The sequence below is a fragment of the Podarcis vaucheri genome (assembly GCF_965113315.1).
Source record: "Podarcis vaucheri genome assembly, chromosome: 7".
In the NCBI taxonomy this organism is placed as follows: Eukaryota; Metazoa; Chordata; class Lepidosauria; order Squamata; family Lacertidae; genus Podarcis; species Podarcis vaucheri.
Window position 1 is genome coordinate 10,164,345 of NC_138765.1, and position 24,939 is coordinate 10,189,283.

Below are 24,939 nucleotides of genomic sequence, written 5' to 3' on the forward strand. Positions count from 1 at the left end.
AGCCGTGGCCTCACCGTGTCTGGTTGCGGAGGGGGTTGGGACGATACCATAGCAGGAAAAGGGGGGGGAGGAAAGAGATGTAGTTTTCTTTTGCTGCTTTTTCTAATTAATGGTCTCGAGCGGCCGGCACAATCGTGTCTCTTATATGGAGAAGGTAGGGGCGGGGGAGCGAGATGCGGAAGAGGGAAGATGGGGAAGAGGGTGTTTTTTCCCATTTCCCGCCTCCCCTACTTTCGTGGTCACAGTGGTGTCGTCCGAACGTCGAGATAAAAGCCTCCTTGCTGCAAGGTTCCGAAGTAGAACGTTGGAGGCCTGAACTGCGCGTGAGAACTGCTACTTCCTGCTGCTGGTTAGAGCCGCAGGGTCCAGCCGTCGCCATGCATGTCAAAATCAAGGTGGTGTATTGGTAAGAAGCCATTGCAAGAAAAAAAATATATACTATTGTTGCTGCTGCTGCGTTTATTGTGCTCCTTTCTGCAGCCTTTTTATTCGATTGCTGGGAACGCTGTTCGTCTGAACGGGCCAATGGGCCATTCCTTAAAAGGCGAACAGTTTTTTTTTACTATTGCATAAGCTTTATGCTCCTGCATCATCCATTTGCATCGTGCATGTGGCGAAGGAGACTCGAGGCCGCCGATGCTCAATATTAACCCCGCAAGGTTCCGCGTTGGGGTTTGCTGCCAAGCAAGCTGATGGCGCCACGCCTCTCGAAGTCGTTTCCTTCGTTACTGCGGTGGTGATCTTGCTGTTATTTCTAGAGCAAGGTCTCTCCGTCGACGACAGTGAAAATGGCAAAGGAAGCCGGTTTCTCTGCCCATGGGTAACCTGGGGAGGGAGGTTCCCATGCGACCTCTTGAAGGTTGGTGGTTTCGTCACTTGGTGTGGGTGACCCATCGGTTTATCGCAACATGAATTCTGGACTTTGGCAGCAAAATGTTTCATGCATTTTGATTGCAAATTGGCCTTATAACTTGCTATATAATCCAGACCGAAGTGTACTAAATGCCTCTATTAATGTGCAGCTTTGCTGAAATATTTATAGTGCTTTCAACGTTATTCAGGATTTTTATTTTTTAAAAAGGGAACACACGCTATCTGATTGCAGAAGAGCAGTAATTGCTGGAAAGCAGGTCTCACAAAGATTTGTGCTACCAATGGGTAAGGTAAAGGTAAAGGTAAAGGTACCCCTGCCCGAACGGGCCAGTCTTGACAGACTCTGGGGTTTGTGCGCCCATCTCACATCTATAGGCCGGGGGCCAGCGCTGTCCGGAGACACTTCCGGGTCACGTGGCCAGCGTGACAAAGCTGCATCTGGCGAGCCAGCGCAGCACACGGAACGCCGTTTACCTTCCCGCTAGTAAGCGGTCCCTATTTATCTACTTGCACCCGAGGGTGCTTTCGAACTGCTAGGTTGGCAGGCGCTGGGACCGAGCAGCGGGAGCGCACCCCGCCGCGGGGATTCGAACCGCCGACCTTTCGATCGGCAAGCCCTAGGCGCTGAGGCTTTTACCCACAGCGCCACCCGCGTACCAATGGGTAGTAGCAGTATAACTCAGGATATTCAGTGGTAACTGAGTAAAGTAGGTAACATGAAGCCATGGTTTGGGTAGCCTCAATTCCAGAAACGTAGTATAGAGGATCCCTATCCCATGACAGTTCAATGTGGTGTACTTTTTGCAGAGAGAGAGCATTGAGTGGCGTTGCTCAAACTTCTGTTCCTTCAGCAGAAAAGTAGCGGACAAATTTTGACTAAGCAAACTTCGGAGCCCAGTTGGCTAATCCTGGCAGCAGATCTGGCAACAGTTCATTAGTTTTGAGTGACGGTTACAGGTTGCCTCTGATACGCAGGCAGCTCAAAAACAACTCCCTTGTATGAGCACCAGATCACTGGATCTTTTCTGATAGAGAGCAAGTCCCAAGTGTTTAAATGTAAGCCTCAAGCCTCTCAGATGTCCGGGTGCAAGTGTCAACACAGCCAGGAAAGCAAAGTTGGGAGAGGTTAAGGAGAGTTAAGGATTAAAATCAAGAATTATTTTGGGTTGAATTTTAAAGCCCAATGACCCGCTTGCACAGGCTTTAGACCCCACTTGTGAGTTGTGACCCACAAGTTGGGGAAATGTTGGACTAGTAGAGTCCACTTCTTCAGATTGATGTGAGCAATTTTGTACGGTGCTTGACATGAATCCACTGTTTTTTGTTGTTGTTTTTTACTAACAAAAAGTTTTATTTATAAAGAACTACAATTCAACAGCAATATAGAAAAGTTATTGAAAATTATGCAAGCACAAATTAGGTAACTGGCTTCATTCTTCACACTTCAGACACCAATGGTAGAATTGGGAGCGATACCATTACACCACTGCATGTTTTCTTCTATAGGTTTTAAAGATTAAAATAATAAGCAAAACAGACTCAATAACTATTTCTAGTTAGAAACACTCTGTAGAAGAGTAATATTGTCTCCTTTTAACATGATTCGACCCAGCTTTTTCCTTGATTTTGTCTTGGAGTGAATCTCCTCAGCATCATCCAGAACCAAGTTCATATATTCATCAAATCCAATAATACAGCCTTCTATCCTCATCTTCATCTGTTCATACAGCCACACCTGAATTCTGGACCTATTCTGTAGGTATCTGAAGATGAGGTTGATGGGCTGCACCATCACTTTCTGCACCTTCTGGCCTTGGCCACGGTACGCCATGGCTGGCAGCTGGGCTGGGAGCGACCCCCAACAGGACGAGCCGACTTAGGCAGGACGGGGCAGCCAACGGTCAACTCCTCTCACTCCTCGCTTTATTCCTCCACATGAATCCACTGTTGATGTCCACATTCCCACAGATAGACAAATGAAGGTCCCTATGTTAAGCTGTGCATGATGTGCCACTGTTGTCTTCATAAATGTAGCTGTCAGTGATCATATGGTAATTCAAGAAATTCTTTGCTTACTATAAAAAAGAAAACACAAGCAAGGGGAATGTTTGTTAGAAACTTTGAGAATTATAAAACTGAAAATGGATCCCCAAACCCTCCTTGTTTTTAGTGGATTCCTCTTCTTTACTAAATGGGACGTGGGTGGCGCTGTGGGTTAAACCACAGAGCCTAGGGCTTGCCGATCAGAAGGTCGGTGGTTCGAATCCCCGCAACGGGGTGAGCTCGTGTTGCTCGGTCCCTGCTCCTGCCAGCCTAGCAGTTCAAAAGCACATCAAAGTGCAAGTAGATAAATAGGTACCGCTCCGGCGGGAAGGTAAACGGTGTTTCTGTGCGCTGCTCTGGTTCGCCAGAAGCGGCTTAGTCATGCTGGCCACATGACCCGGAAGCTGTACGCCGGCTCCCTCGGCCAGTAAAGCGAGATGAGCGCCGCAACCCCAGAGTCGTCCGCGACTGGACCTAATGGTCAGGGGTCCCTTTACCTTTACCTTCTTTACTCAACTTCAAATGTTGCTCTGAGGTCACTTTTGAAAACGTGGGGCTCTAGCCAGCTAGTCACCCGTTTAATTGTCCTATTCAGTGGCGTGAAAGAGAGCTTTTTGGATCCGACACCTGATCTTGCAGACATATAAACTGTCTTCTACCTCCTGCTTCTGAGAGTCTTTCTGAATATGCCTGTTTGAGGGGCTGTAAGCATTGTCTGGGTTTAACCAAAGCTGTCTGTGATGTTTCACCTCTTGGAAGTGAGTAAAGCATCACACAGGGCTCTTAGCTTTGCCCTTGGATTCAGTATCAAGAAAAGCTATACTTGTTACAATCTGTTAGTCAACCTTGTAAATGAGTCCACAAAATTTACTAACCTGCCACTTTTTAGCTTGCCTGCTCTTTCACGCTAGCCATGGAGGGCACCTGGAAATCGGAGCATCTTTAGAGAACTTGTGAAAGCTTGTGGAACGCCGTCTCCCAACATTTAGCATCCTAAATCAGAAGAAATATTGGGGGGGGGGATACACACAGATCTAGAAACTATGATGGAACAGCAGAATGGGAACCAGTGGATTGAAATTTTAATGGGATCAAAAGTTGTAGGACCCATCAAAGTTATATTCCTGGCTCCATTTGATTGCTAGACAGGAGGAGAGCTGCTTAAGGGATCTGGCTAGTTGCAGGTGGCCTGGTGACTACAGAAGCCAGTGGGTGGAGATTATGGGAGTTGTAGCGCAGCCACAATTTCCATCTTTGCTTTGTGCTAAATGTGATGTTGCAGTAACGCTTGCTTTTCCTTTTCTTGTAGTGGGGCCTGAGGATACAGTCCCAAGGTGAGTAGACCCTTCTGCCTGATATGTAGCAAAACCACTTAACATCCTGGTCTGCAGCCTGGCTAAAAGAACCAAAAGTAACTGCTGGTTGGATATGGCGCAGCGGTAGTGGCTGTTAGTGCAGGACCCAAGCAGTATTTGCTAGCTCAGTAGAGTCATGCCAGTATTAGTGCACCACATATTTTGCTTTCAGGGTTTCTGATGTTGGCCTCTTCCACTGGTAGAGAACAGAAAATGCCAACATCTGGAGGAAAGGAGGGTGGCAGGGAAGGTCCCCTCAAACTGATCTGGATCTCTCTGCATCCTACAGAACATGGGAATACTGCCTCAGTATTGTTGACATTGACTGGCCGTGATTCTCCAGGGTTTGGGATAACTTCTCTCTTCCAGCCATACCTGGAGATTTCCGGGATTGATCCTTGGACCTTTAGCACTCAAAGATGTGCTCTGCTGCAGAACCACAGCCTTTCTCATGGCTTGCATGTGCTAATTGAGCACAGGGGTTGAGTCTGAGCTGTTGGCAATGCAAAGCATAGGCCTCCCTCCTCTCCTGATTCTGTACTGCTTTCTGCCACAGATTCCCCCTGCTCACTAAGCCCTGTTACCTCTTCAGCTTCTGACACCTCCTTTTCCCGGGCGTCTCCCTTTGACCACTCGTCATCATCCCACCACCACACCCCGGGCTCTGAGCTTTTTCCCCAGCTGGTCTCTGTGTCCAACCAGTCCATGAGTGCTTAGGGAGGGCTTTAACTTTCTCTGATAACCACAGCTGTGAGTCGATGTTTCGGAACTCTTAAACAACTTCTCCCTCCTCCTCTTAACTTGTAGTATCAGCAGCTCAAGAAGGAACTCGAAAAGGAGTTTCCGGGCAAGCTGGAAATGGTGAGTGGATCCAGGTGCTGCTGGCACAAGTCGTCTCGCTGACCTGCGACCCGTCCAATTAATGGCGATCCGTGGCAATTTAAGCAGCAGGAAGGGAAGGAATTTGGCATTTCGGTTGCCTCTTAGCGTGGGTTGCAAGATACACTGTAACTCAAGGCCCTCCGGGGCCCTGACACACACACACACACACACACACACACACACACACACACACACACACATTCAAGAAAGGCACCTGGTATGGACTGAAAACCTGCAATGCATGTCCTGACTTGTTTTGCAGAAACCACTGTAAACCAGTGACCGAGATCTCCCCACTGCAGATCCCCTTCAACTTGCAGACCCAGGATGGTGTTGACTAGTGTTTTAGGCTGATGATTCAGCTGGCTAGGTCATTAGTTCTGTTTACAGAACGAGGGCAACACCCTATTCCTCCGTCTACACCCAGTACGGTCTGCTGAGTACATTTCCCGTGCAACTCTGGTTCTCCCCGCCCCCAAACTCCTATCCCTCCCTAAAATCATCCAGAGTTTTCTTCCTTGGTAGAGTTCAGCGGTTGAAAGAGCAGTGCTTAGCAACCTTATATCAGACGTTCAGCTTGGCTGCCGTTCTTGGCAGCTGGGGAAATGATGTGATCTGAGAACTAAATAATGGCCAACGAATTGTTGGGTCTGTGCTCTCCCTAAAGAAGGAGAACCCATCTTCTTCCCTCCAGCATGCCCCAGCCATCTTCTGCAGCGCACAGGAGATGTTGCACTATATGGTCTGGTGAAATCCTGCACATGGGAGGGCTGGGTGAGTGGGGAGGCAATGCCGCTAGGTGTATGCTGTCTCTATCTAAAGGAGCGTCTCCACCCCCATCATTCAGCCTAGACACCAAGGTCCAGCTCCGAGGGCCTTCTGGCGGTTCCCTCACTGCGAGAAGCAAAGCTACAGGGAACCAGGCAGAGGGCCTTCTTGGTAGTGGCACCAGCCCTGTGGAACGCCCTCCCTCCAGATGTCAAAGAGAACAACAGCTACCAGACTTTTAGAAGACACCTGAAGGCAGCCCTGTTTAGGGAAGCTTTTAATGTTTGATGTATTACAGTATTTTAATATATTTTTTGGAAGCCACCCAGAGTGGCTGGGGAAGCCCAGCCAGATGGGCAGGGTATAAAGTAATAATAATAATAATAATAATAATTACTGTCGTTCTCCAGAAATGCTTGAAGAAGAAATTGCAGCATGCTTGCATCTAATGATAATACAAGATGCGCAATGGCTCCTTAAGGTGGTTTCGTTTCATCCCCTCTCTCCCCACCCCCACTTTCTACCTAGACTGGCGAAGGGACTCGTGAATCCACAGGATGGTTTGAAGTGACGGTGGCTGGGAAGCTTGTACATTCCAAAAAGGTGAGCCGTTCCGGGGAGCCCTGCTTGGCAAGACAGTGGAAGGCCAATACTTTTTTTATAAAAGAATTATCCATTTTTCTTTTTCATTCGTTACATCCGTCTCAGATTCTTAACATTACTATGTTATTCCTCCCTCCCTCCCCTCCTAGGCTTCCCCCATCTCCCGCTTCTCGTTTGTTTCTCCTTTCACCCACTTTGCTACCTCCTTTTTTATAATATTTTTTATTACTTTTAACATATAAGTTGTAAAATGTACCACAAATCTTATCACTTATACAATCTTTTTAGACTTCCATCAGCACCTCTGATGATCCGCCGTTTTAACCACTTCTTATGCATTTCTTAACTTTATATTGCCTTTGCATCTATTAACAAATCATCCTCCCCCTTGTCTATTTTTGCAATACTTCTAATAATACTCCTCACAAAACTTCTTGCAACCCTACAAATGTCTGTTCTTCACAAATGCTTTTCAAATACTTTGCTACCTCCTAACAGTAAAAGTTACTAATGACATAACATCAAACATAAAAGTAAAAGTAAATACACTGTAATATTTCTCTTATCTCCTACACGTTTTCTAATACAAATAATGCGAATGTTTGTTTAAATCCTGCCATCGAGTCTATCGACTGTCTTTGTTTCTGCAAGCATGATATAAATGTTTCCCATTCTTTTTCAAAGTTGCTGTTGTCTTTTTCTCTTATTCTGTCTTTCATTTTTGCCAATTCTGCATAATTCATCAACTTCTCTTGCCATTGTTCTTTAGTTGGTATTTCTCCAGTCTTCCAATTTTGTGCAATCAACATTCTTGCTGCTGTAGTGGCATACAGATGGAAGGCCAATTTTTGAGCACACGGCTATGCAAGGTGGTGGGTGGTTGCAGATTATTCTCCCAACGCTGGAAAACACAATTTGGCAACCTTACAAGATTTTGTGTCTCTCTCTGAACTGTAGAAGTTTTAGATTATTTGCTAGGGTGGTGTTTTTCTCTCTTCAAGATGGGGGAATTTTCAGAGATGTGTACATGTTTTAAATTTGCTCGCTTAAATACCATCTTAGGGACACAGGTGGTGCTGTGGGTTAAACCACAGAGCCTAGCGCTTGCTGATCAGAAGGTCGGCGGTTCGAATCCCCGCAACGGGGTGAGCTCCCGTTGCTCGGTCCCTGCTCCTGCCAACCTAGCAGTTCGAAAGCACGTCAAAGTGCAAGTAGATAAATAGGTACCACTCTGGTGGGAAGGTAAACGGTGTGTCCGTGCACTGCTCTGGTTCGCCAGAAGCAGCTTAGTCATGCTGGCCACATGACACGGAAGCTGTACGCCAGCTCCCTCGGCCAGTAAAGCGAGATGAGCGCCGCAACCCCAGAGTCGGCCACGACTGGACCTAATGGTCAGGGGTCCCTTTACCTTTAAATACCACCTTAAGCCAATTCATTAGCCTGTAGCCTTCCAGGCATTGTTAGCCTGCAGCTTCAGGCATTGGCTGGGGCCATGGGAGTCCAAGCATTTCCGGAGGGCCACGGATCCCGTCTCTGCACTTGCACATGGATGTGGTTGGAAGAAATGCACTATCCCTTTTCTCCCTGACACAGTAGGAGTTAAAATGTGGGAGGACTCTTGTGGGAGAAGAGCTGAAAGGTACAGTTCACACACCTATTGCATGTGTCTGGGCGTGGCGTGGTGCAGTCCAGCCAGAGTGGTATTTAAATGCCCACATAGTCCTTTGTTATCCCCCCCCCCCCAAATAACAGAAGCAGGCCAAGTGGAGATGTTTAACTATTTTTTAAATAATTTTTATTGAATGATTTTATGCTACAAAAAGCATTACAACCATACAACCACAAAATATAATTGAGAAATAAAAATTACATACATTAATATTTTGTTTGTTATTTACCATCTATTTCCTCCCAAACATACCATACAAAACATACGCGTGTGCACACACACGCACACACGGGGGGGGGGGAGAATTAATGATAATAATGAAAATATTTTCCCCCTTTTATCTTACAAAATCTTTTCTTCAGTTTTGACTTCCTGTCAAGTCCCATTGCATAAGTTGTATCTTACAATTCAATGTACACAAAACAATAAACCTTTCTATATAAATTTTCCAATAAAGTGGAGATGTTTATCTAAGTTTTTTATTGTTAAATTGCTTTGGGATGCTTCCTGGGAAGGGATTTCTACATGAAGTGAATGAAGAGTAAAAGAACAAATTATCAAGTAGGCAAGAATGCAGCTTGTCCTATAATAATAAAAATAAAGTAAAATAATAATTTTATTATTTGTACCCTGCTCATCTTTTCAGTCTATACAAAAACTTAATAAAGCACTAAACATTAAAAACTTCCATATACGGAACTTTGGGCATGTGCAAATCTAACTAAGGAAAATTCAAAAAGGAAAAAGAATTTCTGTGCTGAGAAGCCAAATCCTGCGAGTGGCATAAATAAATTCTACAGTCACATCATAATGTAGCACCCAAATACCAGTGTGTAGCAACTCTGTGTCCTCGTGGCATCGATCTGTCCCTACACTGTAAAGGAGCCCTAGGCGGACAATGATCAATCTGGTAGCTTCTGAATCTTTTTAGAGAGGTAGGATGGGGACTTCCTTTTCCGACCTTGCTTTTTCTTTCTGCTAGAACGGAGATGGCTTTGTAGATGATAGTGCCAAGCTGAAGAAGATAATCATGGCCATCAAAGCCGCCTTGGCGTAAGGACGGCTGGAAGAATGTGCCAACAGCTTAATGCTTAGCAGAGGTAAAAAAACAACACGTAAACATTTCTGCCTGTTATACATGTGCTGTCAAGAGTCTTGGCTCCACGGTGGGGTCTGTACTGGGATCAAATTGCTTTCTCACCCTAGTGCTTGCAATATTGTTCAGTTAAGCTAGGCTTTCTCAAAAACGGTGGCAGTAGACACACTCCCATTGTGATCAGGTCCCTCTGCCCCTGGGCCTGCTTAATACCCTAGCTAGGGGGGGTGTATCTACATGATGATGCCAGATTACTTTGTCTGATACAGATTTGAAGCCTACAATTGGCTAGGATGTATCCTTCTAAATGGTTCTGTCCTGTCTTGCGAATAGCGTGAACCAAAAACAGCTACGCGAGTCAGTGGCAGCTCAAGATCAAGGGTGATCTTTTGTTTTTGCTGATCAGGATCCTTGGGGCAGAGTTTGGAGATAAGCTCTGGCACGTGTGAAATGTCTCTGAGCGTGTGCAGAGTTCTAATCCACACCTACATATGGGCAATGCGGTCTTTTGTCAGGCTGTATACAGTAGCATCTTCTGCCCTCTACGCAATGGCGTAGCGCAGGTTGTCAGCACCCGGGGCAAGGCAAGTAATTTGTGCCCCCTAACCCATGGATTTGCGCCCCCCTAACCCCCAGATGTTGCGCCCGGTGCGGCCGGCCCCCCCTGCACCCCCCACGCTACGCCACTGCCTCTACGTGCCACGCTTGAAGCATTTAGCATAGCTGGTGGGGCAGTGGGTGGCTTGGACAAGCAGTTGCTCATGTACAGCGGCAAAATCACGTAACCGCATTGTCTTTCTCTTCCTTGCTCAGCAGCTCAAAGAAAAATCTGTTTTGTTCACCTTGGCCGAGCGCTTGATGACGGGAGCTGCTGAAACGTCAGCCGACACCTGGCAGTTTCCTGAAAACCCTTGCGTAGGATGCCAGCTTGAGCAAAGCCTGATGGGAGAATTTGAGCTCTGAATAAGATGCACTTTGACACCTGTGTGCTGACCTGGGCAGCGGCCAGCAACTACAGTGCCTAACACCTTGGTGTTGTGTATTCAGTGTGTGCTGCACGCAATCTTGGCTTTCTCTGTAGTTCTTGTTTTAATCTGATATACTAATGATGGAAACTGATTCTAGATCGCAGTGGAGGGTAGGCATCGTAGAGCCCTCTCACCAAACAAACAAAACAAACTTGTTCTGGCTTCTTAGATCACGGGATGTTCTGGGGTGCTTTTGCCTTCTGCGAGTTGGCAACTTAAAATACGCTTACCCAGTGCTTACACAACATGGTGGAATCCTATTCCTTTTCCACACAAAAAAAAATACATTTCATTTAATATAGGCCCAAAACATGCAACTTGAGTATTCTTTCTTGTTCCTTTTCCACCCCACTGCCGATTTTCAAGTTGCAAGATGGGGGGGAAAAATGAATCCATTTGGTATCCAATAAAAGACATTTCAAGTTGTAACCTGTGTGGAAACACTTTATTCTCTTGCATATTTGTGCGTAACTACACAAAGTTGAGGCATAGGCTACCTACGTTTTTACACCAATATTTTACCTTTTAATATTTTACCTCCACCCCTGTCGTTGAGCCCGGGCACGGAGATCCAGCACCGAGGGCCTTCTTAGTAGTGGCACCCCCCCTGTGAAACACCCTCCCATCAGATGTCAAGGAGATAAGAAACTATACGTATTCTGCTCTGGTCAGACCTCACCTGGAGTACTGTGTCCAGTTCTGGGCACCACAGTTCAAGGAGGACACTGACAAACTGGAACGTGTCCAGAGGAGGGCAACCAAAATGGTCAAAGGCCTGGAAACGATGCCTTATGAGGAACAGCTAAGGGAGCTGGGCATGTTTAGCCTGGAGAAGAGGAGGTTAAGGGGTGATATGTTAGCCATGTTCAAATATATAAAAGGATGTCATATAGAGGAGGGAGAAAGGTTGTTTTCTGCTGCTCCAGAGAAGCAGACACGGAGCAATGGATCCAAACTACAAGAAAGAAGATTCCACCTAAACATTAGGAAGAACTTCCTGACAGTAAGAGCTGTTCGACAGTGGAATTTGCTGCCAAGGAGTGTGGTGGAGTCTCCTACTTTGGAGGTCTTTAAGCAGAGGCTTGACAACCATATGTCAGGAGTGCTCTGATGGTGTTTCCTGCTTGGCAGGGGGTTGGACTCGATGGCCCTTGTGGTCTCTTCCAACTCTATGATTCTATACAACTTCTGGAAGACATCTGAAGGCAGCCCTGTATAGGGAAGCTTTTTAAGGTTTAATGTTTTACTACGTTATATATGTTGGAAGCTGCCCAGAGTGGCTGGGGCAACCCAGTCAGATGGGCAGGATACAAATAATAATATCATTATTTCCAGATTAAGGTCTTACGCTACCGTAGATCAAAGCTGAGCTTATATGAGTGCCATGGATGAATGGCTGCCTTGTATTCCATGCCCATTTCATCCTGTGATTGAAGTTTTGTAGTCTTCTCCCATCCCCTCACAGTGAAAGCGTAACTTCTTGTAGCCTGTATACCCTCTTCTGAAAAGAGATCCAAGTGCAAAAGTCTCCTCCAGAAGTTGATTTAGTGACTGCCCAAGACCACCATAGCATTGTTGGGATGAATAAAACTCTGCAAATAAATACTTTTCTCTCCCCCCCCCCTTTTAAGGCATGCGTGAAATTTGATTTCCAATCTTCATAAATGTGTGACGTCTGCTGTAATCCTCAGAAAAACATTGAATTGTATTTACAAATAGTAACATGCCCTCTTTTTCCATAGTTGGAAGAAACATTGAGAAGCATTAGAATCATAGAATCATAGAGTTGGAAGAGACCACAAGGGCCATCGAGTCCAACCCCCTGCCAAGCAGGAGACACCATCAGAGCATTCCTGACATATGGTTGTCAAGCCTCTGCTTAAAGACCTCCAAAGTAGGAGACTCCACCACACTCCTTGGCAGCAAATTCCACTGTCAAACAGCTCTTACTGTCAGGAAGTTCTTCCTAATGTTTAGGTGGAATCTTCTTTCTTGTAGTTTGGAAGTAAAGTAAAACCAGGAGTATGGAGTGCTGCTGGAGAAAGAGGGGCTCCAGCTTAAATTATCTAATCTTGTTTGGTATATTGAAGCTTCCCCCTGATTTTGCCAGTGCATGTTTCATCCAAAATATTTTCATTTTAAAGGGCACTAATCAGCTTGGTGCACGTTTTGGCTCACAATTTGTACCTATTACAGAATGCTTAAGGGCTAAATCTCAAGTTTAAATACTGAGCAAGAGCTCATAGGTCCCCGACTGTGATGCTTATGTGAAGCTCTGGTCTGCCGTTGCTATGCCAACAGGATGCCATCACTAGGGTACTAAGCTGCTTACAAAGCAGGAATTAAGCGGTTCCTTCAGAGCTGCGCAAAATGAAATTGCTCTTGGTTTTTGTTTTCATAACAAGAGAGCTGGGAATGGAGTTGAGGAGATGGTGGCTCTCCTCAGTTATGTAGTACCATTATGGTATGGTACTGTACGCATATGACTGTGTGCACCTTGCTTCTTAAAAGCAGGAAAAATCCCATTCCTAAATTGCTTAACCAAACTAAAATTCCAGGGAAGCAGGGTACTTTGTTTGAGCACTTTGACTTCCTTACAAAGAAACAGTTTCAAGTGCAGCCCTTTGTAGTGTGCTGGGGCAAGGATAAAACTATTGCCAAGAAGCGTAGGGGAATTGTGGATATCTTTTGTGGACTTTTTTTTAAAAATTATAGTCTAATGAAATTGCAAGCAGGATTTGCAATAAAATCTGCAGAAGAAAAATGATAATAAACATTTTGCAATAAAGATATAACGCAGTAGAAAAGGTTTGAGTAAAAACACAAGGTGGGGTGGGAATTTAAACAATTTAATTGTTATGAAGATTATTGTGAAAATGTTTGAAACATTTAATAAAAAATACACTGGGGAAAAAGAAATGTGGAATCTGGCCCTCCAGGTGCCATTGAATTCCAGTTCCCATCTGTCCCAGCCAGCACAGCCAATGATTGGAAAAGATGGAAACTGTTGTCCAACAAAATCTGGAAGGCTGTAGGTTTGTCACCTCTGGTTTAGTGTTCTCTGTACAGGCACGGCTGCTGTGCAGAAGGCACTGAACTTCAACAGGAAGTCATGGGATGAGAGAATGGCGTGAGGGGGCAGACTTGATAAGGCATGTGGAAAAAATTCTAGGACCCAACAAGACACAGCATGGAAATGGGAAACAAAGCATGGCATTTAGATTTAAAAGAAGTAGCTGTTATGAGAGCGCAACGGACTATATAGTTCAGGGGCGTTTCAATGGATGTGCACGGTCTTTTCACAGTGATCTGTAGAGAGCTGTGTGTCCTAAACTTGAGATGGTGGTCACGGGGGTGAAGGAGCAAGCTGTTACTAGTTATTAAATTTGTATAGCGCCCTTCATCTGTCACTCTCAGGGCAAATCATAATTTAAAATATTTACGCAAACAATCCGTACCAAACATTCTCAGTCCAACGTCAGGAACTCCAAACAAGGAAAAGCAGGAAACTAGTCAGCTTTGTTGCTTATGTAAAGTTCTGTGCTGAAAACAGAGTTGCTGGGCTCATTTAGAATAGTTTGCACTGATCAATAGGGACTTAATTGGATATCTTATGAAAATAGTGGCACTATATAATTCCATCCCTTACTACTGCTGCTGTTGGCCCACAGTGGCTTTTGATAGTTTTGGTTTTGCTCACTGTTTACAGCTAACATCCACCAGAGATCATCCAAGTATCTTCTTACACATTGAGACATTTGGCAGGGGTCCAACATTGCTCCTCTCAACCCACAAATTAGATGAAAAATATTTGAACCAGACATTGCAAATGTTGAGGCGGAGAACTGCCTTGGGAAGTTGCCCAGTCTTTCCCCTCTCGTCTAAAAAAGAATCCTCCACAGTAGCTAGTCCTTTTTTATAAGTTAATTTCCTTGCTCTGTGTGAAGCGTGCAACAAGTAGCAATCAATTTAAAAAGGATGTTGGCAAGGCAGAACATGTGCAGAGGAGGGGACCAAGATGATCAAGGGTCTGGAAACCAAGCCTTATGAAGAATGGTTGAATGAGCTGGGTATGTTTAGTCCGGGAAAGAGTAGGCATGATAGCCATCTATCTCAAAGGCTGTCACATGGAAGAGGGAACAAGCATCTTTTCTGCTGCTCCAGAGGGTAGGGCCCAAATTGATGGATCCAAGTGATAAGGAGATTCCAACTAAACATCAGGGGGAAAACTTTAAGACATTAAGAGCTCTTTGACAGTGGAACAGTCTCCCTTAGGTCTTTAAGCAGAGGTTAGATAGCCATTTGTCATGGATGCTTTAGCTGAGTTTCCTGCATTGCAGACAGTTGTACTAATGACCCTCAGGGTCCCTTCCAAATTTACAATTCTTTGATTCTATGTGAAAAAGATGCAATCTGCTAAATGCCTGTGGATTGCTTGCAAACAGAATAACAAGAATGGAGGGGTCAGTGGGGGAAGCAGAAAGAAATGCAGATGCATTATATTTAGTATTAGCAGCAAGGGTAGGGTGGGGGAGCATAATGTAAATTATGTGGCTTGTTCCCACACTCCAGCAACAATGATCCCACTAGCCTGTAAGTAAAGCATCACAGAATGCTGTGGTTCAGGGCTAAGGAATTAGCTTTCGCCCTTTCTAAGCTCCAAAGGGCTAGTAGCCAGTTCAAAACCTAAGCATCAGATTGCAAGATAGGGAGCTGGGGAATGTCTTTCGAATAGGAAAGGGGGGGAATAGGGTATTTTTCCTCTCCCTCAGAAAAGCTCCACATAGGATAGGGTGGAGTTTTCTAACTTCCTGGTGCATATCCCCTTGATGCCAAAAACCCACCTACCTACTATACTATATAGTACTATATAAGCTGCTAGGGGCTTCAGCCCCCTGCTTCCACTCCCTGCCTCCAACTGACAAAAGACCAAGCCAAGAGTGTTCTGCAACATGAGAAGGTCTGGATGTAAACGGAGACAGCCCCATGGTTGTCACGGAAGCTATGAATTCCTGAGCCACTTCAACTGCACGGACCTCTCTGTGGATGTTAATGTCCTGGGCGGCTTTGGGAGGAAGGGAAGAATACAGGTTTACTAAAAAATGTGAATTTCCCCCCGCAATAAACCAAGTCGAGACCAAAAGTGTCTAAGACCCCACTCTGCTGTTAGGGAAACTGCTGTCAAGCAGTACACTTAGCGTCCCATAGTTTTTTTTCAATGGTGTGTGTGCATTTAATGTAAAGAATCAAGCTGCATTTTCTGTTAATTAAGGAGTTTTTCACATACAAACGGCCTCTTATTTATGTAGGAGTTTCCTCTTTTTATAGTTGCCTGCCAACCCATAAATAAGTGTTTGCTGTGTAATTCAGTCCTATGTGTTTTTAAGCAGGTCTAAGTCCCGATGGGATTTACTCCCTAGTATACGCTCTTAGAATTGCAGCCACCCTGCCTGTTTTTATCCATGTTTACCTAAAAGCAAATCCAGTAGTTAACAAAGACTAGAACGGACAAAAGATTCAAATGGCCTGCCACTGACCTAAAAAAGTTTGTTCCTGAGGAAACATGATGTCCAATTGCATATGGTAAGTTCACTCGTGTGCAATTTTAGTCTCTCCACATGGCACACAGCATCCATTTAGTATTCCATGGAATCTGTGGTGAGGATCCTATGGAAATCAAATTATGATTTGAGATCACGGCGATGATTGTGAACAAAAAGTGATCACTTACTCATGCTGCAACAAAAAATATTTTAAGTTGCTCCTGACGTGATTCACGTAGGCCCAATTCTGAGCAACTGAAGTTCGCATTCCTTTGATATTATTACGGGTGTGCTGATTTTTTGTTACAAAACGCGTTGAGGCGATTATTTCAGAACCACACACGAGAGACTCAGTTCGACTCGCATGTAAACCGACCATTCTCCTGGAAGAATGGAGCATGGCTTGCCTGGGCGCTGCTCCATTAAAACACATTGCTTTTGGCACAATTTACAGTATAGTGTCTATAGTCTGCAGCAGAGCAGCTTCTTTTAAACGACGGCTAGATATTTGTGGCGAGGGCAACCGTTGCTATATGTGAAATGTAGGGTCTGCATAAAAGGCGGATCTACACGGATCCTCATGGATCTCCACTTTTTTAAAAATAATTCCAACAAATGCAGTGTCAAATCACACCTAGAAGGCACGCCTACAATCTGGACTATAAAAAACGTGGATCCAACACTTTGCCGCGCTGCAGCACCATAAAAACATGGATCCGAGGCACGGATCCTCATGAATTCATATGATTTTTATATTGAAACAAAATAAAAACATCATGATACTGTAGACCACATCTTAGACTGTAGGCAGAACCAAAAAAATCACGCATCCACGATTTCGTGGTGCCGCAGTGGCGCAAAACCATGGTTAAAAAACACGGATCCTCATGAATCCTCATGATTTTTGAACTAGATCAGCCCAAACTCACTTTCAAATTACACATCATGTCCAGGGGCACGACATCCACCACAGAAATCATGGATCCATGGCTTCCCGGCCACACCATGGCCCAAAAACGTGGTTTTCAAGAACGGATCCTCATGGATCCTCACACTTTTTGCATTGGGCCAACCCAAACTCACCGTCAAATCACACATCATAGCCAGGGGCACAGCCTACACCACAAAAAACTCGGATCCACGCCTGCCTGGCCACGCCCTGGCCCAAAAACGTGGTTCCGAAGCACGGATCCTCATGAATCCTCATGATTTTTGCACTAGATCAGCCCAAAGTCACCATTAGATCAAACATCATGGCCAGGGGCACAGCATCCACCACAAAAATCACGGATCTACGGCTACCTGACCACTCCGTGGCCCAAAAAGGTGGTTTTGAAGCACGGATCCTCATGGATCCTCAAGCTTTTTGTATTGGGCCAACCCAAACTCACTGTCAAATCACATATCATGGCCAGGGGCACAGCATCCACCACAAAAATCATGGATCCACGGCTTCCTGGCAAATCCATGGCCCGAAAACGTGGTTTTGAAGCACGGATCCTCATGGAACCTCACGCTTTTTTTATAGGGCCAACCCAAATTCACTGTCAAATCACATATCATGGCCAGGGGCACAGCATCCACCACAAAAATCACGGATCCACGACTTCCTGGCAAATCCATGGCCCGAAAACGTGGTTTTGAAGCACGGATCCTCATGGATCCTCATGATTTTTGCACAAGACCAGCCCAAAGTCACCGTCAGATCTAACATCATGGCCATGAGCACAGCATCCAGCACAAAAATCACAGATCCACGGCTTCCTGGCCACTGCAAGGCCCAAAAACGTGGTTTTGAAGCACGGATCCTCGTGGATCCTCACGCTTTTTGCATTGGGCCAACCCAAACTCACCATCAAATCACACATCATGTCCAGGGGCACTGCCTGCACCACAAAAAACTCGGATCCACGGCTTCCTGGCCACTCCAAGGCCCAAAAACGTGGTTTTGAAGCACGGATCCTCATGGATCCTCACGCTTTTTGCATTGGGCCATCCCAAACTCACCATCAAATCACACATCATGTCCAGGGGCACTGCCTGCACCACAAAAAACTCGGATCCACGGCTTCCTGGCCACTGCAAGGCCCAAAAACGTGGTTTTGAAGCACGGATCCTCGTGGATCCTCACGCTTTTTGCATTGGGCCAACCCAAACTCACCATCAAATCACACATCATGTCCAGGGGCACTGCCTGCACCACAAAAAACTCGGATCCACGACTTCCTGGAAAATCCATGGCCTGAAAACGTGGTTTTGAAGCACGGATCCTCATGGATCCTCACGCTTTTTGCATTGGGCCAACCCAAACTCACCGTCAAATCACACATCATGTCCAGGGGCACAGCCTGCACCACAAAAAAACTCGGATCCACTGCTTCCTGGCAATGCCATGGCCCAAAATCGTGGTTTTGAAGCACGGATCCTCATGGATCCTCATGCTTTTTGCATTGGGCCAACCCAAACTCACTGTCAAATCACACGTCATAGCCAGGGGCAGAGCCTGCACCATAAAAATTATGGATCCACGGCTTCCTGGCAACGCCATGGCCCAAAAACGTAGTTTTGAAGCACAGATCCACAAGGATCCTCACTCTTTTCGCATTGGGGCTCCCCAAACTCACCATCAAATCACACATCATAGCCACGGGCACAGCCTGCACCACAAAAATCATGAGTTGCTCTACAAAAATCACAAAAATCCCCTTACCTGCACTGTTAATGTCACCACTGCAATATTATTATTAGAGCCGATAGGAGAATATATGACTACCGTATTTTTCGCTCTATAGGACACACTTTTTACCCTCCAAAAATTAAGGGGAAATGTGTGTGCGTCCTATGGAGTGAATGCAGGCTCCTTGGCTTCAGCGATAGCAACACGAAGCCTCCGAAGCGCAGAGGGAGCACTCCCTCCACACTCCAGAGGCTACGCGTTGCTTTCGCTGAAGCCTGGAGAGCGAGAGGGGTCGGTGCGCACCGACCCCTCTCGCTGTCCAGGCTTCAGGGATAGCCGCCTGAAGCCTTTGGAGCACAGCGCAAGTTCCTGCTGATCTCCGAAGGCTTGTGGTAAGCTGCCTGAAGCCTGGAGAACGAGAGGGGTCGGTGCACACCGATCCCTCTTGCTCTCCAGGCTTTGCTTCGCTTGAGAGGCACTGCACAATGTTTCCTCTCTGCGCAGCGCCCCTTCAATGAAGCTGGAGGAGAATCCAATAATGAAGTTCTGTTCTTGGGGGACAGGGGGTGGGCTGGTGTGAAGCACTCCCTGGTCCAGAATGGGCTAACTGTCCCCTGAAGGACCAGGTGCACAGCCTGGGAGTCATTTTGGACTCACAGCTGTCCATGGACGCACAGGTCAATTCTGTATCCAGGGCAGCTGTCTACCAGGGCAGCTGTCTACCAGCTCCATCTGGTACGCAGGCTGAGACCCTACCTGCCCGGAGACTGCCTCACTAGAGTGGTGCATGCTCTTGTTATCTTCCGCTTGGACTACTACAGCTAGGACTACTACAGCTAGTCTGGTGACTGGGAGTGGCCACCAAGACCATATAACACATGTCCTGAAAGACTTACATTGGCTCCCAGTACATTTCTGAGCACAATTCAAAGTGTTGGTGCTGGCCTTTAAAGCCCTAAACGGCCTCGATGCAGTATACCTGAAGGAGCATAATAGATGCCTTTCTTGCCTCCAGGGTGATCATGGCCAAAGAGCTAGGTCACAATGGAACAATTTTCCCACTTACCGTTCTTGCCACTTCATGCAGATATGTCAAAGATTGCCAGTGCAAGCTCTGAAGAACTGTTTGAGATTTGGAGTGCTAAAGAAAGGTGTTTTGATTATTCCAGTAAATGACAGAGAAGTCCACTGGAAACTGATAGTAATCATTTTTAAAAGGAAGACCATGCTCTATCTAGATTCCAAACATGGATTGAACCACTCTGTGATTGATGCAATAACATCCTTCTTAGCATGTTTGTATAAGATGGATTCAAAATATCCCTATAGTTTTGCGGCTGATCATTTTTTGCACCAACTGATATACCCAGGCAAGGTACCATAATTCCAGTGACTACGGTCCTTTCACATGTACCATTGCCCATCTGATTGCGTCTGCTGCCCAATTACAGTTCATACAAAAGGATATGGCTGCCATTAGACCCTGGATTGCAAAAGAAATAATACAGTACTGTGGGAAAACCTATTTTGAAGGACAAGACAAATATTTTCAAGTGGAAATTGATGCTGTTCCTCCCAAGAAGAGACAAATCTTGAACGAGAGTTACATTACTGTGTCTCGATCATGCCCAGAGGGATGGAAGGATACACTAACCTATTGCTCAGATATCCTTGTTTGAAGGCTGCTGGTCACTATGTTTCTTGAAGGAAGGGTGCAGGAGGCCCAGTGGTGACCTAACTATGGCTTACTGTGAAGGAAACTGCAAGGACTGGTACCACTGCTTTCGCATAGGCATTGATTCAAAAGATCTTCCAGAGGTTTTCGTGTGTCCCGACTGTCAAACCACTGTGGCCAAATAGATTTTGAAACTGCGAACTGTCATATTCCACAGGTTGGTATAATACAGCAAAATCCAAACATATAGTTTTCATCATCATGGCAGGGATGGTCCTTTTCCATAGAATTCTTATTTATGGAGTTAGTTTTTATATCCTGCTTTTCTCTACTTGAAGGAGCCTCAAAGTGGCTAAAAATCTCCTTTCCCTTCTGTCAGGGAACTGACATCGGAGGAAAGGGAAGTGGTAGGGCTCCCAGAGACTGGGAGAGAGTCAACAGCTAAAGCAGGGACCAGTAGGGGGAGCGCGGGGTCTCTGGAGGAGGATCTCAGTAATGCTGAGAGAGACGCAGCAGCCCAGGCAGGAAGCAGAAGGGGAGAGAAAGGGGTGAGAGACACTTCGAGCGAAAATAGCGGGGAGGTGTCAGAAGCAACTGCAGGGAGACCTATGCTTCGCCGGAAGCTGTCACGTCGTGAGTCCAGGAGACGCGTTTCCGTTAAGGAACTTCTTTGCTGGAAGCGCTTCCGCAGACAGCCACTGTCGGACTCTACAAGTGACTAGAGCAGACATGTCTGAGGAGCTCTGTCACACACAGAGGTTTGTGGGGTCGCACAAACTCTGAAGGGGCACTATTTTAAGCACAAGCAGCTAATCATCCCCTGACAGCAGTCCGACAGTCTCTGTACGCTGCCTGTGCAGGAGAAGGCATCATGAGCGACCCAGCAGGAGCCGGAGCCGCAGGGGGTGGAGCTGGTCCAAGCTTGGAAGACAGATACCGAGCATTGGAGGTCCAACTTGCGCTGCAGACGGCGAGGCTCGAGGAGAGGAGGGCTCAAGATGCAGACAAGAAGGGGAGAACCACTCAGTTCCCCAGAAAGGTACCAGGATTAGTGCAGAAGTTTGGGGGGGACCCCAAGGATTACCATGCCTTTAGGACTGAAATGCAATATGCCCTGAATGTGCAGTTTGATGAGTTCCCTGATGAGGAATCCCGAGTTGCTTTCGTAATTGGGCATCTTGAGAAGGGGGCGCGGGACTGGGTTCGACCCCTGATGGTAACGCACAACGATATCCTGAAGGACGCTATGAAATTCTTTCGTGCAATGGATATCATGTTCTCCAGCGATATTGAGGAGGGGGGAGTGCGCAGACAGCTAATGGCTTGCAAGCAGGGAAGCAGATCTGTCCGTGAGTACTGGACTGAATTCACCATGCTGATTCACAGATTGGGGTGGGATTTATCGGCAGCACCCATTCAGATGCTATTTGAAGAAGGTCTTTCTTCAGCTGTGAAAGACGAGCTGGCCAGGAGCCCCAGGGCGGTGTCTATGGATCAGCTGACCAAATCTGCGCTGACCATTGGAGCGCGCCAGGAGGCAAGAGCCTTGGAGAGGCGGGAAGGGAGAGGGGAACGTTGGAAGGAGTTACGCATTCCAGACATTCCTGAGCCAGCTTTCCCGCCGGCAGAGCCGATGGAAATCGGAACAGCCCGCGCGCGCGCAGTTTCAAAGCCCAGTGAGGGGGCGAAGAAGGAGGGAAAGGGACCCCGGAAATGCTATCTCTGCCAACAGCCAGGCCACTTTGCCAGAGTCTGCCCCCAGAGGAAGGAATGGCAAGGGATGGTGGGAACTGTTGAGGGGGAAGAGCAGGGAGAAACGGAGCAGGTAAAAGCCAACGCCTGGTTGCCAGCAGGGCACTGCAGCCAGGCCAAAGAGCAGTGAAAGTGCCCCTTTCCCAAGTGCCAGTGCCAGAAGCTCCTCGACCTGCTCTAGTGATTGAAGTGTCGCTAGAGTTGCAAAATGGACACCCCCTAAAAATAAAGGCGCTGTTGGACTCAGGCAGCTCCTGCAATTTCATGAGCAAGGAGTTTGCGGCTGAACACCAGATACAGACTATCCCCTTAAGCAACCCCCTGCAGGTGACCACGATCGATGGCAGAGAACTGTTGGGAGGAGGCGTCAGCTTGCAGACCATCCCAATGATAATGAGGGTGGCAAGGCACACAGAACTGATAGCGTTTAATGTGGCCACCTTGGGAGGCGCTCCCATTATTTTGGGAATGAGCTGGCTAGCCCTACATGATCCGCTGGTGGGCTGGCATCAAAGAGTGGTTTCCTTCGGTTCCGCACATTGCTTAGAACACTGCAGGGGGGAAAAGGGGTCAGCAGGGGCCCAAGCCACCCTAGCAGGGACGGAAGTGATGGAGAAGGGGAAGGTGCCATCACAGTATGCTGATCTCAGCGACGTGTTCAGCGAGAAGGAAGCTGACCAACTACCCCCGCATAGGCCCTTTGATTGCCAGATCAATTTACTCCCTGGAGCACAGCTTCCTGTAGGCAGGTTGTATGCCATGTCAGACAGGGAGATGCAGGAGTTGCGAGCGTTCATTGACAAGAACCTGAAGAGAGGCTTCATCAGAGAGTCCAAGGCAGCGGGGGGTAGCCCAGTGTTTTTTGTGGATAAAAAGAACACGGACAAGCCGAGACTGGTATGTGACTTTCGGGCCCTAAATGCAGTGACAGAGCCGGTGGCTTTTCCTATGCCCAGGATTGATGATATTTTGACCAGGGTGCGAAAAGGAAAGATTTTTACAAAGCTGGACCTAAGGGGGGCGTACAACCTGATACGTATAAGGAAAGGGGATGAATGGAAGACCACCATGTTCACCCCTTTGGGGGCATTTGAATATCTCGTTATGCCTTTTGGATTACAAGCAGGCTCCGCGTGTTTTCAAGCCTTTATGAACCATGTACTGGGGCCTTTGCTCTACAAGAATTGCGTGGCCTTCTTAGATGACGTGTTGGTGTATTCGGAGAATGAGGAGCAACATGTGAGAGACGTCAGAGAAGTGTTGAGCAGGCTGCATGCCAACAGACTGTGGGTGAAACTGGAGAAGTGTCAGTTTCATACCAAGGAGGTGGAATTCCTGGGGTACCGCTTGTCAGACAAGGGGTTGGCCATGGACCCCGGCAAGGTTCAAGCGGTGCTGGAATGGAAAACCCCCAAGACTAAGAAGGATGTACAGAGGTTCCTAGGGTTTGGAAACTTTTATCGTAAGTTCATCCGAAACTTCGCTCACCTGACGGCGCCCATCACGGACTGTCTCAGCAGCAAAAAGAAGTTTGTTTGGACGGGGGAGGCGGAGCGAGCGTTTGAGGAACTGAAAAAGGCCTTCGCCTCTGACGAACAACTTCTACATGTGGATTTACAAAAAAAGCTGAGGGTCGAAACAGACGCTTCTGACAGAGCCATAGGGGCGGTGCTTCTTCTGCAGCCAGGGAAGGAGGGGTCCGAGTGGCGACCGTGTGCCTTCTTTTCGCGAAAGCTGAACAAATCGGAGAGAAACTACACGGTGTATGACCGGGAACTTCTTGCGATTTATGAGGCCTTCCGGAGATGGAGGCACCTACTAATTGGTGCACAACAGAAGGTGCAAGTACGCACGGACCATAAGAATCTAGAGTATTGGAGAACTGCGCGAGTGCTCAACCAACGGCAGTTGAGATGGGCCCAGGAGTTCTCCAAATTTAACTTTGAGATTTGTTACGTACCAGGCCAGGAGAACGTTAGGGCGGACGCTCTATCACGCAAACCTGAATATTTGGAGGGAGAGGGTGCACCCGAAGAGACCCATGTCATTCCCGAGGATCGCTGGGTGTGTGGGGCGGCACTGGTGGGGCTAAGGGAACTGATAGAGGGAACGGTGCAGGATGAATATGCCCAGGACAAACTCAGGGGTCTCAGGAGGGAGGGAGACAAACCCGGGGGTTTTGAGGAGAGAAACGGGGCGTTGTACTACAAGGGAGCGTTATACGTACCTGAAGGAGAATTGAGGGAAAAGGTACTCAAGCAACTGCACGATAGCCCCACAGCAGGGCATTTTGGGCAACACAAAACCATGTGGCTGGTTACCAGGGAATTCTGGTGGCCCAAGGTCAGGGAAGATGTGCGGGAGTATGTGAGAGGGTGTGACCGATGTCAACGAGCCAAGGGGGAGAGGCGGGCACCGGCAGGTTTATTAGAACCACTACCCACGCCGGAAAGACCATGGGAGGCAGTGGCAATAGATTTTATGACTGATCTGCCCAGGTCCAAAGGGAAGACAGCCATTATGGTTGTGGTAGACCTGTTAACCAAGATGGCCCACTTTATAGCCTGCTCACATGCGGTCACAGCAGAAGAAACCGCTAAATTGTTTGTGGAAAATGTGTTTAGATTGCATGGTGCCCCCTTGAGGGTGGTTTCGGACCGAGGGAAACAATTTACTTCCAGGTTCTGGAGGAAGCTCATGAGCTTATTGCATGTAGAGGTGAATTTCTCAACTGCCCGTCATCCAGAAACCAACGGGCAGGCGGAAAGAGCTAATGGTGTCCTCCAGCAATATTTGAGGTGTTATGTGAATGACAGAGAGAATGATTGGGTGGAGAAGCTGGCGTTGGCAGAATTTGCCTATAACAATGCGGAGAACGTGTCCACGGGAATGAGCCCTTTTTTGGCCAATCACGGGTGTCATCCCCGAGCCTTCCCAGGGGGGGAGGGGGAGAACTGGAGCGTTCCAGCCGCAGA

The 24,939-nt window shown here is 47.0% G+C and overlaps 1 protein-coding gene and 1 pseudogene across 3 annotated transcripts; one reads left to right on the plus strand and one right to left on the minus strand.

The window, feature by feature from the left end:
* The first annotated feature begins 247 nt into the window (after nt 1-247).
* Nucleotides 248-10,746, plus strand: SELENOW (selenoprotein W). Of its 2 annotated transcripts, none has more exons than XM_082231406.1 (6): nt 248-406; nt 4,226-4,250; nt 5,079-5,132; nt 6,450-6,524; nt 9,176-9,293; nt 10,103-10,746. In XM_082231406.1, the coding sequence occupies exons 1-5, from the start codon at nt 378-380 to the stop codon at nt 9,248-9,250; spliced, it is 258 nt and encodes an 85-aa protein (XP_082087532.1). In that variant the 5' UTR covers nt 248-377; the 3' UTR covers nt 9,251-9,293; nt 10,103-10,746. The 2 variants fall into 2 exon arrangements, with proteins under 2 accessions (XP_082087532.1, XP_082087533.1); XM_082231407.1 differs by having other exon boundaries at nt 10,106-10,746.
* Nucleotides 2,208-2,799, minus strand: LOC309536997 (small nuclear ribonucleoprotein E pseudogene; annotated as a pseudogene). Its single transcript has one exon. The product of its transcript is annotated as a small nuclear ribonucleoprotein E pseudogene (transcript).
* Nucleotides 10,747-24,939: the final 14,193 nt, after the last annotated feature.